General features: G+C 42.9%; 1 protein-coding gene across 1 annotated transcript; it reads right to left on the reverse strand.

The window, feature by feature from the left end:
* Positions 1–1035: 1035 nt before the first annotated feature.
* On the reverse strand, positions 1036–6972 carry GINS3 (GINS complex subunit 3). The gene is made up of 3 exons (XM_040253876.1): positions 6584–6972; positions 3032–3265; positions 1036–2647 (listed from the first exon to the last, which is right to left on the reverse strand). The coding sequence occupies exons 1-3, from the start codon at positions 6767–6769 to the stop codon at positions 2417–2419; spliced, it is 651 nt and encodes a 216-aa protein (XP_040109810.1). The 5' UTR covers positions 6770–6972; the 3' UTR covers positions 1036–2416.
* Positions 6973–15625: the final 8653 nt, after the last annotated feature.

Consider the following 15625-nt stretch of genomic DNA (forward strand, 5'->3'; position numbering starts at 1 on the left):
CTCAGTGTATAGGAGGTGGTATTTAAAACTTGACAAACGACACTGGAGGGAGTCAGAATGGTTAGGAGAGGTCCAAGGACTGAGGCTGGAGCCGTCCAAAACACAGAAGTCAGGAGAGTGCAAGGAACTGACCTAGGAGACCAAGCCTCCACTCCTCCGAGCAGCCCAACCTGTACTTGAAGGAAAAGCCTGAAGATGGCGAGGTCTTTTGTATATAATTAAGGCCAGAATTACGTGGGGAAAGAGCCTTTAAGAGGAAAGAGTGTACATCCCCCCTTGATTTTTATTGACTGGGGGATTTTTGCAGAAACTGACACTTGTGGTCAGCGATTTGTTTTGTAAGTGAATACTGAAACACTCCAGTCAATAACATTTGGGTAACAGAAGACATATTAATATATCTCTAGTCAATAAGTTGTTAAGAGTGATTTAGTATTTGAGCCAATTTGTTGACTTAAAAAATTCACCTCTTTGAAGGCATCAAGAGACTGATTTGGGGGATGGTTGTGGGGAAGAAGGTTCGGAATTGACAGCCTGGAAAGCAAATCTGTAATTTGGAGATGGGGCTTCAGAAACTCCTTGCAATATAATTTGTTCAAAATTTTAAATGAAATATATTTTTCATGTGTGTACTCACATATTCTTGACATGTGGCCTCTGAGCAAAAAATTGTCTCTAATAAAATAAAAAAAATGGTACCAGGGACTTCCCTGGTGGTCCAGTAGTCAAAGACTCTGAGCATCCGGGGTCATGGGTTTCATCCCTGGTCAGGGAACTAGGATCCCACATGCGGAGTGGGGTGGCAAAAAAAAAATGGTAGCAGCCTTAGGATTGACTTTACAAACAAAGATGTCTGTGAATTCAAAAATTAAATAAAACGTTTTTCTCACTGACTCTGAATTATCTCTGGGGGCCCGGGCTACATGTGAATGCTGTGATATCAATGGAAGTCCCTCTTCTCTAGGACACAGCCCATCCCTATAGGGAATGTCTTCCATATTTATGAGTGTTGTGCAAACAAAAGAGCAGTTGCTAAAACATGGATTTATTTGGGCATTACTGTCAAGTATGATCAAAGATAAAATTCTCTGAGAGCTTTGTCTGATCATCTGTAGTACTCGAGTTCCAGAAACATCACTTGTACAGAATGTGTTCATGTGCAAAATGGATCATTTATTTAGCACCAAAATCAAACTTTAAAAACATCAGTTCCATCTTAAAACAGGCATTTAAAAAACATTTCTGACATTCTAAGTTTGCATCTAGACATCTGCACAATCTGGAGACCCAAATTCCACTGTGATTTCCACTGACAAAGGTGATTTTCACCGGCTGTGGGAAGCTGGGAGGGGAGCCATGGCATGGAGAGAACTGTCCTTCAAAAGGTCCAATGGGCCCCAGGGATGCTGTTTCCTACTCTGCTGAGGTTTCCTCCTTGATCTCCAAGCAAAGAGTTTCGTGGTTGCTTACAGAGACTCTTGGTAACTGGTCAGGAATCCACATATAATCATATTGCAAAATTTCTTGAAGAGGAAAAAACCATGACCGAGGTCTCTTGCCCACTCACTTCTGCCATGCTAAGCTCCTCAAACAGAGCTCTTAATCAGCAATACTGAAGTCCTGATCTGAATGTAAGAAGGGCTGGTTAACACCCTTTAATAACTACTTTGCAATTCCAAAGGACTCTCTGATAGCTTTCCTAGGGAGGGCATGAAGTAACTGAGGATCTCAGAGGCAAAAACAAGCTCAGTTTAACCATTTCCCGTCTAGGCTGACTGTAGAGTTCTGTGAAGACCAGTGTATGAAGCCCTCATCACAGAAAAGGAAAACAACATCTTCTCTTTAGTAAAAGCCAGGCCACTCATCAGCCTTTCCCCTTTTCCTTCCTTATTCTTGGCAATTGTTTTTGGAAACTGGGTAATTCCCCATGGGAAGGTGGCAGGTGATACTTACAAGGAGGGCCAGCATCTCCGGGGGTCCTTTGTACAACCACAAGGAAGATGAGGCAGTTCAGCTCAAGAGGACGTCTTATGAACAGGCAGGAAAGGTCCATTTGTACCCATCCTTTGGAGCTGGTGAAACTGGATATCGAAGGCTGTCCAAACTCCCAGGCACAAGGAATCCTGGTTCTAACTCTATTGCGATATATGTGTTAATAATCCTTCTTTATGAAGGACCTTGGCTGTGGGTTCCTCGCCTAAGGAGGCCTAGGCTGTGGGTCAGCAGGTGGGACAGTCCTGGAAGACTTAGAGGGCCAGGGACAACCCCCAGCATATCATATCACTCCTGACACTGCTACAGGGAATAAGCCACAAGATGGGACATGATTCTGGCCCTTTACAAGGTCAACGTGGCTCCTATCAGGGATGCACAGAGGGATAAGTCTACAGGGAGAAATTCTGTGTTCTTCTGGCCTTCAGTCTTCCATGTCAGTGAATTTTCTCTTTGCGTAGTTCTGAACCAGGTTGGAAGCTGTGAGCTGAGATGCCTGCCCCTTCTCCCAACACTGAAAGTCATTCAGTCCTTTCTGCCCTGTTTGAAACAAGCCTCTCTCCATCTCATCTAGCCGGGCCACGAGTGCCGACGTGTCTTCATTGTAAGCGTTCTGGGAAGAATCCATGATGCGGCGGAAACGTCCAACAAACGTCTGAAGAAGAAGTGCCAGAGAGAAATCAGATACATTTTTTAAAATCCCTGAACACTTAAAGGCAAGAATTTGGTTTGGGATTCAGTCAGAAGGAGGTCTGAGCCTCCTCTGCATATCACCTGTGATCAACCATTACCCCTTTCTTATTTCCAGGATTTCCTGTTGGTTCCAACTCTTAGCAAGCAAATATAAAGAGCAGCACACAAGTCATAGTTACATGCATATGTAATAGGCAAACACAGCCTAACTGTAGGCTGACCTAGAATAACAATACACTGATCGCATAAATCATACACTCCCCTGGGTAAGAGTAACATCTGGTGGCCAGCACAGCTATCTCCTGAGTCTTGTGCAGTGCCATAGGTTTTCATGTCAGTTACTTGCCTGCAGGAGAGAATGGGAGATGTCGGCATTCTCTGGACTGTCAAAATGCAGGAGCTGGGAGCCGAACCCATAGAAATGTGGTCCCATTTTGTGGAGGTCCACCACGTTGGCGTCTGCACTGAACACAGTCCTCCAACCCTCCTGGTAGATCTTGGGAAGTTCCACTGAAAGGATCCGCCGCTTGTTGTCAAAAAGTCCCTTTGCCAGCCACAAAGGGAGTTCAAGCTTTGTGCCCTGTATCACACAGGATTGTAGGTTTTAAACACGAGTAACATAGTTAATGTGTTACTGTGCACGTGACCTGAGGGAATGAATGAATATCAGTACTGCCTGTTCTCTCTAGGGGAATGACTGCCAAACACAGAAGATGTAGTTGTGACTTAAGAAATGAACTGTGTGGGCTGACGTTTTATGTCATGATGGAACAGAGAGAGAAAAAGCATTTATACCCAAAAGACAGCGAAGAACAAAAATGTGACACAAAGGGAAGGTTTTCCTAACTAACGTAAATAAAAACTACCCAACTGCAGATAACAGAAAATAGAAGGTGGAAAAAAATGTTATACAAACAGTAACCAAAAGAAAGAAGCATTACTAGAGATAAAGAGGGAACTTTGATAATAAAATGGTCATTAAATCTATTAGAAAAATAGAAATATCTGTCTAAATTAACAGAAGTAAAAGGAAAAATGACAAATCTACACTCATCATGGGAGATTTTAACATCTCTCTTTTTGATAAATGAGAAGTAGCAAACAAAAAATCAATAACAACATAGACAATCTAAACAAAACAAATAAAAACTTCACCTAATTTATGTATAGATTATGTACTGCAGACCATGACTTCACAATATCGAACTTTTCAAGCATATCACTGGTGTTTAGTTGCTAAGTCATGTTCAACTCTTTTGTGACCCCGTGGACTGTAGCCTGCCAGGCTCCTCTGTCCATGGGATTTCCCAGGCAAGACTACTGGAATGGGTTGCCATTTCCTTCTCCTGGGTATCTTCCTGGCCCAGGAATCGAACCTGAGTCTCCTGCCATGGCACATGGATTTGTTACTGCTGATCCACAGGGAAGCCCTTTCAAGCACAAACTGAATGGTTATCTTATGCTGCCGTTTAAAGCAAATGCTAACTTTCAAAAAACTGAAATCATTCAGACTATGTTGTTTGGCCACTGTGGAACTAAGCCAGAAATCAAAATCCAAACTGTACATAGCAAAGTCCCCAGATATTTGGACCTAAGCACCAGTCTTCTCAATAATTCATGAGTCAAAGAAGAATTCATAGTGAAAATTAGAAAACCAAATTAAAACTTGTGAAATGTAGTTAAAGCTACAGGAAAAAGCACAGCTAAAAATGTAAAAAAGAAAGCTGAAAAATCAATGACCTAGGTACCCATCTCAAAATGTGAATGGTTGCAAGAGAACAAAGAAAATTAAGCCCAAAGAAAATAGAAGGAAAACTAATTAAGATAAGAATTAAATGACCTAAAAATGAAGGTACAAATGAGAAAGCTGACAGAGCCATTATTTAGTTCTTTTAAAAGACTGCTACAAGTGATAAACTCCTAGTGAGAAATTATGATCTTTCTTAAGAGATCATAATTTCTCAATATCAAGAATAAAAAGCAGGACACAGCTACAATTGTACAGATGTTTAAAAGATAGTAAAAGGATATTTTGAACAACACTATACCACTACATTTGAAAATTTAGGTGAAACAGTCAAATTCCCAGGGTGGAAAAACCATGTACCAAGAGTAAAACTAGAATAGAAAGTCTGATAGCCCTGTGTCTATGAATGAAATGAAATATATCAGTAAAAACCTTCCTACACAAATCTCCCATGCAGAAGAATCCTAAATAGTATATGTAGACATTGCGCCCTCAAAGAAGGGGACCATAACTCCCCTCTCCTTAAGTATAGCTGTACATAAAGACTTCCTTCCAGAGAGACAGTCTGGAAGGTGGAAAAACAGAGTAACTTTACAATGAAGAATCCTGACAAATCCCACATAGCTCAAGTGATCAAGGTTCCTATCAACACAAGTCATGCTGATGGCATGTACCCTTGTTAAGATGTGGTAAAAATGGCACTTTGCTTCTATGGTCTTCCACCTCAAAACACAGTCTAATCATGAGAAAACCAACAGACAAATCTCAAATGAGGAATATTCTCAACAAAATACCTCACCAGCACTCCACAAAATTCATGGTCATTAAAAACAAGGAAAGGCTGATAAACTGTCAAAGCCAAGACGAGCCTAAGGACATACAATTACTAAATGCAATTTGGTGTCCTGGATGGGAACCTGGAACAGAAAAAGGACATTAAGTAAAAACGAAGGAAATATGAATAAGATATGGATGGGACACCTCTGTTTATCAGTGTGTAAGAGAACCAACTAATTAAGTACTCTAATAGAAAGTCAAAAAATAATGTCTAAATGTTTAAAAACTCAAGATACATTTAAGAACATTAATTAGAAATATGGAGGTGAATTTTGAAGAGACTGTGAAAAAAGGAGACAGATCCTGTAGAAATGGAAAGGACACAAGGGAGAGCAAGGCAGGGCCTCCTATTTTTTTCTATAAATCTTTGGGTATTATTTGTCTTTTTAAACTTTGCATATGTCTCACTTTGATAAAAATAACTCAAAACACACCAAACAAAAACGCCCTTCTAAACAAAACTTGGGTTAAATTGGAAATAAAAAATAACCATTATGGGACTTCCCTGGTGGTCTAGTGGCTAAGACTCCAAGCTCTCACTGCGGGTGGGGGGCGGGGGCGGGTTCCATCCCTGTTCAGGGAACCAGATCCCACATGCCAAAACTAAGGGTTCGCACATGGCAACTAAGACCCCCACGCAGCCAAATAAATATTTTAAAATAAGAACCATTACAAGCCATGTTCCTGGGACAAACTCGAACTTGAAGTCATGCAGTTCTAAGTTCGAATCCCAGTTCCCCACTTACAATAAGACCCTGGCACCCTGGCCAAGAAACCCAACATATCTGGGCTTCAATTTCTTTATGTGTAACAACATCTGAATATAGGGTTGTTAAAGGACTAAAGGGGTAATAGATCCCTGCACTAAAATCTCTCAGGAACTGGTTGCTGATGTCATCGTCATTTCAGGAACGAATATAGCAGTTTGCAGCTCCCAGACATCATTTGCTGCTACAGAAACCAAAACTGTTGTTTTGCTTTAAGGCAAAAATTGATCAGAACCCTGGTCCGTAGGCGCCTATCCTTAAGCATCAACACACACCGGGAGAAAACACACTGCTGAATTTGGATAGTTTCAAAAAAGAAATCCGTGTTGGAGGGCCCCTGACGACCCAGTATAAATTTAGTTTCCGCAGAGGTCGCGAAGGCTGGGGGTTGGGAGTGGGGCGGGCGGCGAACAGGACTCAGCGCTCGGCTCGGCCTCCCTGTACTGTAAAACTACAAATCCCAGAGGGCATCGCGCCCGGCTACGCAGCGCCCCAAAGCCCGCAAGTCCTACTCGGAGTTGTAGTCTCTCCAGACGGGATCGCTTACCTCCGGGATCGCATTGTCAGTCTCGGCCCCTCCGCTCCGGTCTAGGAAGAAAGCGCCCAGGCGAGGCATGGGGATCTCCGTGCGCACCGAGAGCTTCTCGTGGGACATCAGAATGTCGTCCAAGGAAAGAAAATTCTCCTGAGCACCCAGCGCACCCGACTCCACCCGGAAATAAGCCTCGGACATGGCGGCGGCTTGAGCGTCTCCGATTCCACTCTCGTGATTCGGGAGACCTCCTGGAGTCAGGGATGTAAAAAGAGGAGGCGGCTGAGGCTGGTGAGGATTGTGAAGGTTGAGGAGGTCGCCGCGGCAGTCTGACTGGATTCAAACTCTTTTCCCGCGCCCGCGGACGGGCCAGACGGGAGCAGTCGATCCAGGCTGGTCTGCCCAGACAGAAGCAATCGACAAAGTCTGCGGATTTGGTTCTGCGCGACCCAGAGGAGGAGGAGCAGTACTTGGCTCCGCCCAAAGTGTTTTTTTTTTTTCAGGAGTGTAGCCCGGTGTGAGAACTTTAAATAAAACTGGAGATTGCTTTGAAGCTGCAAAATGCATTTGCACTAGATCGTAGTCCTTTAAATGTTTATATGAAATTTAAAACATTTTGCAACACACTTGGGGGCTTCATTGCACCCTCCCTCTCTGACCTGATCCAGTCTGAATTTACATTTTGTCAGTCTCTGTGAATCTCTGTTAATGCTGGTACTTGAAAGAAACATAAAACAGAGCAGAACTCTAGCACTAGCCCCAGATAATTATTATAGACTAGTTGTAGTATTTTGGAGTGGGTATAGATTACAGTGGGAGGGAAGGTCCTGAGGCTACTTAAGAACCTCCCTGTTCGTCTTAACATCAATTTGCTATCTCTTTTTATGGCTCTCATTTTAAATCCTTAAAAGAGGAAATCTGATCGGCCCAATTCATCTCTTTCAGGCAGGTCACACTGGTCACAGGTGACCAGCCTCTCTATAGAGTGGTTGCCTGTGACCAGGGCCATTACTGCTCCGGGGGAGAGGGACAGGGAGGGGTCATGTTACATGGTACCAGACTTGGGGGCGTCACTCAGTCAGGGTTCTGGGTGGTGGCAGAGTGTTGAAGCACTACAGAACTTATTCATAAAGGACATTTTCTGGGGCAACTAGAGCTATGAATAGAGGGTTCATGGGAAAGGAATGTGTATTACTCATGTTTTTTATTTTACACTTTACAATGCTTTGACATTTTAGGGCCTTGTAGCCCTGGGAAGAACTGTTCGTTTGAGGATGAGCTAATTCCGGGAGTAATAAACACTTGCCTTCCATGGACAAAGCAACTGATCCAAAGCCCATATCCCAACCACTTCCTTTATCTAACTCCCACATACCAAGCCAATATTTCCCCTTCCCTAAATCACCCTAGGGCCAAGTACTGGACAATTAGAGACCAACCTGATTCCAACTACCCAATCCTAAGTTTGCTCAAACGTATCTACTCTACCTCACCTATTTCTTCCCACAGAAACCACCCTAAATTCTGGGCCATCTTCTCCCCTCCCTCCTTCAGCCTCCTGACTGAACCTAGGGCTTCCCCAGGCGGCCCTGCATGGCTTGGTGTATGCCCCTTTCTCTTGGGAACTGTGAGTAATAAAACTTCTTTCAGTGGGGTTGACCACTTTGTGCAATTGGTCACCATTCAGTGACCAATGGAAGTTAAACCCTGAGCATCACCCAAACAAGAGGCAGTGGGGGAGTGGACTGAATAATGGAAAGCCTTGGGTGCTATTCTAAGAGGTTTTGGCTATTCCATAGGAAACAGGAGAAAAAGTAAGGCTTTTGAGCAAGTAAGGACATATATTTGGGCTTTAAAAAGCATATCCTGGCAGTGAAGAAGAGAGAGGTCAGATGCAGGGAAGCTGTGTTGGATATCACAGTGGTAGAGTTCGCCTGCCAATGCAGGAGACGTGGGTTCTATCCCAGGCCGGGCTACAGTCCATGGAGCTGCAAAGAGTCAGACACAACGGAGCATGCACACACAGAGGGCAGTACCTGGCAAGTAGGTGGACACAGGAATGAAAGGACAGAGACGGTCAGAGATAATCCAGGTTTCTAACTTGGTCAGCTAGGTGGATGGAGGTGACACTGATAGCTGTACAGAGCACAGGCAGTTTGAGGCAAAATATGAGTTCGAGTTTGCACTTATGGAGTCCAGAAGCTGCTGAACAGGCAGGTCTATAGCCCAGTGGAAAAATTCCCCTTGAACTTTTAGTTATCTGTTCAGTATTTGATAGTTATCTAAGAGCCTTTTTCTTTACTTTTTTTTTTTTTTGGTCTGCACCACACAGCTTGAGGGATCTTAGTTCTCCTACCAAGGATTGAACTCATGCCCTTGGCAGTGGAAGCACAGAGCCCTAACCACTGGACCACCAGTGTTATCTATTTTGTGGTAGTTATATGAGAGTCGTTTTTAAAAAATCATATCTTAAATGTTCAGTTTGCTACACTATCCAATACCAAAATAAACAGAGTTACTATCCAAAACTTTTAATTTCTCTGGTGAAATGGTTGTAGGACACTGGATATAGCTTGGGGTAGAAATATAAGTTAATTTGTCTAATTGAAGGCATGGCAGGTTATTTGCTGACAAAGATAGCAAGCTATTTTTCATATTGAAACAGTTGAGATGGATGCTTAATGATCTATCAGTGCCAAAGAAAGGGATTACTTTTGTGAAGAGACCAGAATATTGGCTCTAAACTCAAATACCACAGTTATTTTGATCCTAAGGTAATAGGCCAGTGTTTAAGATAAAATCAGAACATCTTGTTTTTCTTATTTAATGTCACGGCTCATCGTGAAACTGTTATTCATTGTTTGTATATTTTTTTCTCCATTTAGTCTGTTTTCTCCTTGAACTAATAAGTGAATAAGTCACAAAAAGTGAAATGAGTGCAAGTTTGAACTTATGATGCTAAACAGTTGCATTAATTCTTTGACAAAAGTGGCACCAAGTTTTATCAGGTATAGATCTGTTTATAGCCTAAATTTTAAGAGCCAGGCTCCCCTTGTGGCTCAGCTGGTAAAGAATCCGCCTGCAATGCGGAAAACCTGGGTTTGATCTCTGGGTTGGAAAGATCCCCTGGAGAAGGGCTAGGCTACCCACTCCAGTATCTGGCCTGGAGAATTCCATGGACTATATAGTCCATGGGGTCACAAAGAGCTGGACACGACTAAGTGACTTTCACTTTCACTTTTAAGAGCCAGCAGTGCTTCTCTTCTCTAAGAAAGCTTCTGTTTCTTAGTACCAGTCTATGTACCAGAATTACATCAAACAGAATTTCAGTATACCTATAATATTCAAAGTATAATCAGTATATTTACAATATATGGAATTTCAGTCTTCTGAAAAGTATCTGCTGAATCCCTGAAAAGCAGAGTAATTTTTCTTTACTGTAATCATTTCAAGATTGGAGAATTGTAGAATTGAATTGTAGAACTGTATGACATACACAGACTTTTAAAAAAATTTTATTTTTGATATGGACCATTTTAAAGTCTTACTGAATTTGTTACAATATTGCTTCTGGTTTGGTTTTTAGTTTATGATTTTTTGGGGGGTGCTGAGAGTTGTAGGAGATCAGCCCTGGGATTTCTTTGGAAGGAATGATACTAAAGCTGAAACTCCAGTACTTTGGCCACCTCATGCGAAGAGTTGACTCATTGGAAAAGACTCTGATGCTGGGAGGGATTGGGAGCAGGAGGAGAAGGAGATGACAGAGGATGAGATGGCTGGATGGCATCACTGACTCGATGGACATGAGTCTCAGTGAACTCCGGGAGTTGATGATGGACAGGGAGGCCTGGCATGCTGCGATTCATGGGGTTGCAAAGAGTCAGACATGACTGAGCGACTGAACTGAACTGAACTGAACTGAAATGTATGGGATCTTACCTCCCTAACCAGGGATCGAACCTGCATGCTCTGCTTTGGAAGTGAAGTCCTAACAACTGGGCTGCCAGGGAAATCCCTACACAGATTGTAGGTAAAGCAAAACAATGTGCAGCTTTAATTTTTTTTTAAATACCAGTACTTTCTCTTTTGTATTTCTTTTTAGACTCTTTGGTGGTTGTTTTTTTTTTTTTTTTCTTCTAAATACCAATGCTTTCTAAATTTCTTCCTTTGAGTTGGGGAGGCTGTGGTGCAAGTAATAGAAATCCAAATCCAGGTGGTAGTGGGTTGGAGAGGACCTACAGGGGTGGGTTAAAGAAGCCATCCTTCCAGCTGATTGCTTAGCCAGAACTTACACCCTGTTACTGGTCCATCAGTGAATGCTGCCTCTGCCTTCACAATATTTCTAGACTCTGACGATTGCTTATCACTCTGGTCCAGGCCATCATCACCTCTTGCCTAGATTGTTCCGTAGCTTCCTATCTAGTCTTGCTTCTACCAATGGCTTCCTTACTGTTCCTTGAAACCCTAGGCACACTCATTCATTCCTCAGGGCTTTGCCCTGTCTGTTCCTTGTCCCTAGATCGCCTTTCTCTCGTATTTCCACATGGCTGGTCCCATTCAGAGTTTCCTCCAAAGTCACCTTGAATAAATGCAGCTCTAGCCAAGTAACCAAGGCCTTCCCTAGCCAGCCTACCTACAGTTTTAAACCTCCTCCACAGACACCCAGTATCCCCTCCCTTTTCCCCCCAGCGCTGACCACTCAATAACATCTTGCGTATTTTACTTATTTACCTTGCTCACTGTCACCCCTACTAGAACCTTAGATCAGTGAGGGCAGGGGTTCTTTCTGGCGTATATTTCACTGGTGTACCCCTGCTGCCTAGTGCATGGTGTGCTGTGTGCTGTGCCTAGTCGCTCAGTCGTGTCTGACTCTGTGCGACCCCATGGACTGAAGTGCACCAGGCTCCTCTGTCCATGGGAGTCTCCAGGCAAGAATACTGCAGTGGGTTGCCATGCCCTCCTCCAGGGGATCTTCCTGACCCAGGGATTGAACCCAGGTCGCCCGCATTGCAGGCAGATTCTTTACCATCTCAGCCACCAGGGTAGGCACTTCCTAAATATTTATTGCTATATATATATAAACATATATATATATATAAAATCTATATATAAATAAACTTTATTTATAGTAGTGATATTATTTTCCCCAACCTCTGGGATCTAGTGTCTGATGACCTGAGGCAGAGCTGATGTAATAATAATAGAAATAAAGTGCACAATAAATGTAATGCGCTTGAATCATCCTGAAACCATCCCCACTTCCCATCTCCCCGACCCTCCTCCCCCGAGTCCATGGAAAAGTTGTCTTCCACAAAACTGGTCCCTGGTGCCAGAAAGATTGGGGGGCTGCTGCTTTAAAACATGAGATGAAAATAATGAATCAGTTTTAAATAAAAAGTAGTACAAGTGCAGATATCACAACAGTCATAGAGGGTAGCCGTGAAACATTGAAAACACTGGCTTTAAGTGGTTAAATATAGTTTGCTGACGTACTGGTTCAGCCACATCTAACTTTCTACATCCATGAGCTCCAGTCATTCCAGTGCCACAGTGGAAGCTCACTGACAAGATTTTGCTCACTTATTAATACATTTGTTAAAGTTGAGTGAATGCTTAGGTAGAGAGTAGATAAGATTTAGGGAGTTCCCTGGTGGTCCAGTGGCTAAGATTCAGAGCTCCCATTGCAGGGACTGTGGGTTGGATCCCTGGTCAGGGACCTAGATCTCACCTGCTGAAACTAAGACCTGGAGCAGCCAAATACATTAAATAAATGCTATTTTTTTTTAATGTAGAGAAGATTTTAAATGGCTTGGTGTAGTTTCCTACCTATGAGACATGCCTAGCAGCCATTAATGCTCAGTTGGTGTGTAACTCTGGGATCCAACAGGCCTGGGTAGAGTCCAACTTCCAACACTTTATCTGGCTCTGGACCTTGGGTGAGTTATTTACCAGAAGCTTAGCTCCTGCATCTGTAAAACTGGGATGATATATATGATAGTAACTGGAATGAATGAGCCAGTCTTCAAAGAGCACTTAGTTCAGGGCCTGGACTATAGTAAGGGTTCAATAACTATCCTCCTTATCATCATTATTCATACACGTTTATTCATTGCTGTAACCTAACGATACTTGGTACATAGCAAGCACTTAATAAAATTTGTTAAGTAACTGTCATCATTATTGTCATCCTTGATCAAGGCCTGACTACCCTTGCTCCCTGCCCCCCCAGTTCAAGTTTCTAAATGTACCTGAAAATGATAAATGATTATTCTTCAAATTTTCCCTGCAAACATTGCTAGAATTTAGCTCTTGTGAGTTCAAATTCTTAAACTTTTTTAATTTCTAAATTACAGTACTATGTTTGAAACCTTATTATATAAGGTTAATGGATTTAAATCACTGGAGTTCATTTTTACATAATTTAAATGTTCTCTTGGTTGAGCTATTTCTTGAGCACTGCTTCAAAACGCCTTCCATGAGATCAAAATAAATTGATGGGCATAATGCGACCTTATGTGTGGGTAGCTCCAATTTTAGATTCTTCCCACCATCTTCAGCAGAAATCGTAAATCTATCTTATATATTCAGAGACTTTGTCTCTGTGTATGTCACCCTCTTAACTTGGCAAAGGAGCAGACATCACATCATTCTAATAGAGGTAACTCATTTAGTCCAACTTTTCTTGTTCTGTGTTCCCAGCTCCACAAAAATACCCTTTTCTCCCATTCCTTTCTATTTATCTTTTTCTGGTAATTTATTATGTAATTTAATTCATGATCTGAGACCAGAGTTTTTCTCAGTCCAAAGGTAGTGGAGTGGTAAGCAAATCTATTAGTGTGAGGGGAATACAGGAGAAGTACACCTGTCATTTATTCACTAAGAGGTTCAGATGTCCGACTTCCCTGTGGTCCAGTAGTTAAGAGTCCACCTGCCAAAGCAGGGCACGCGGACTCAATCCCTGGTCTGGGGAGATCCCACATACCTCCGGGCAACTAAGGCAGTGTGATGCAGCTATTAAAGTTGGCATGTCCTGGAGCCCGTGCTTCACAACAAGAGAAGCCACCTCAATGAGAAGCCTGTACATGCAACTAAGAGTAGCCCTGCTCACCACAACTAGAGAAAGCCTGTGCACAGCAACAAAGGCCCAGTACAACCCTAAATAAATAAATAAATATTTTTTTAAAAAGAGGTTCAGATGCCTATTAGATGCCCTGGGGCTGCCGACAAGACTGCATAGACTGATATGAAATGTTCTGGGCTGTTAAGGAGGATGGTGCCTAGTGGAGAAGATAGTAACATAGGTGATTAAAGTGATAGAAAAAGTGAAAAGTGTCAGTCATCCAGTTGTGTCCGACTCTTAGTGACCCTATGGACTGTAGCCCACCAGGCTCCTCTGTCCATAGGATTCTCCAGGCAAGGATACTGGAGTGGGTTGCCATCTCCAGGGGATCTTCCTGACCCAGGGATCAAACCCGGCTCTCCTGCCTTGCAGGCAGATTCTTCACTGTCTGAGCCTGCAGGGAAGACCAACAGAGCCCTGTCCAAAAAAATGTAGAAGTTCAGAAGGACTGGGTGGATTCTCACCTGGGCAGAAGAGGGGTTTACAAAGGTTTTACAGAGGAAGGGGTATCAGAAGGGGGCCTTCAAGAGTGAGTAAGACTTTTCCAGCAGGCACACAAGTGCAAGGAGGGGTCACCCCAGACCCAAGGATCAACTTCTGGTGAAGATGTGGGATTAGGAAGGCAGGCAGAGAGACACAGATGTAGAGAACGGACTCGTGGGAAGGAGCGGGAAAAGGAGAAGGTGGGACAGATTGTGAGAATAGCATTGACATGTATATACTACCATGTGTAAAATGGACAGCTAGTGGGCAGCTGCTGTATAACACAGGAAGCTCAGCTCAGGGCTCTGTGATGACCTAGAGGGGTGGGATGGAGGAGAGGGAAGGCTCAAGAGGGAGGGATATGTGTATACATATGGCTGATTCAAACTGTTGTATAGCAGAAACACAACACTGTAAATCAATTATACTCCAATTTTAAAAAAAGAAAGAAAAAGATGTGGGATTGTGGATGTTCAGGACCAAACTTCTCTTCTTCCAAACTTGTCCCTCCTTTTGCCTTGCATATCCTGGTTAATGGCTCTGCCATCTGCCTGATGACCTGTATCTTCATATGACAAATAACAGGAAAATCCAGTTCAAACTGGCTTAAGTGACAAGGGATTCTAGATTCCAAAACTGGAGTCTAAGAGTTCATGGTTGATTGGTCCAACAGCCCAAGGATGTCACTAAAAATCTAATCGTTGCTTTGTTGTGTACATAGCCACATCCAGTTAGGGATCATTCCCCTGGGGTCACAAAATGTTTGCAATTAATTGGGTTCCTCATGTCCAACTCTTTTCGATCCCATGGACTGTAGCCCACCAGGCTCCTCTGTCCATAGGATTTTCCAGGCAAGAATACTGGAGTGGGTTGCATTTCTTTTTCCATGGGATCTTCCTGACCCAGGGATCGAACCCCCATCTCATGTCTCTGGCATTGCAGGTAGATTCTTTACCACTGAGCCACCTGGAAAGCCTAATTTGATTAATACCAGGCAGTAATAAGCTGGTTTCCATCTCCATCTGCAGCTAATTTCTCATTGTTACCCAATGATACAGTTTCCAAGAGTGAAGATTAGCTGGAGATGCCTGATTGAACACAGCCATACACACCACCCTTCCTATTTCCTGCCTCACATGTTCTTAAGGATCCCTGCTGTATTTCGTGTCTCTACATGAAACCCATAAAAACATAGGAAAGCAATAAAGAGTGCCACCAGAAGAGCAGATTATACATGAATTCCTATGAGATAAAAAGCAGATGGGATCAGATTGATAGAAAAACTGGAGCAAAGAAAAACACAGCTTAAACATGGATAGGGAAAAAAAAAAACTACTACCAAAGAAACTAGAACATTTGGGGGGATATTCTAAGCTCAGTCAACAGACACCTGGAACCGGAGGAGTTGCTGGGGTAAGAGATGGGACATCTGTATGCATGAAACCCAGATCAGC

Source organism: Oryx dammah, unplaced genomic scaffold (assembly GCF_014754425.2).
Source record: "Oryx dammah isolate SB20612 unplaced genomic scaffold, SCBI_Odam_1.1 HiC_scaffold_13, whole genome shotgun sequence".
NCBI lineage: Eukaryota > Metazoa > Chordata > Mammalia > Artiodactyla > Bovidae > Oryx > Oryx dammah.

Excerpts from the sequence above, each read along its gene's own strand:
- GINS3 (XM_040253876.1), bottom strand. The coding sequence starts at position 6,769 with ATGTCCGAGGCTTATTTCCGGGTGGAGTCGGGTGCGCTGGGTGCTCAG. Across the intron at positions 3,266-6,583 it reads CTGACAATGCGATCCCGGAG|GGCACAAAGCTTGAACTCCC; the intron begins GTAAGCGATCCC and ends TGTGTGATACAG. Across the intron at positions 2,648-3,031 it reads TCTCCCATTCTCTCCTGCAG|ACGTTTGTTGGACGTTTCCG; the intron begins GCAAGTAACTGA and ends CTTCTTCTTCAG.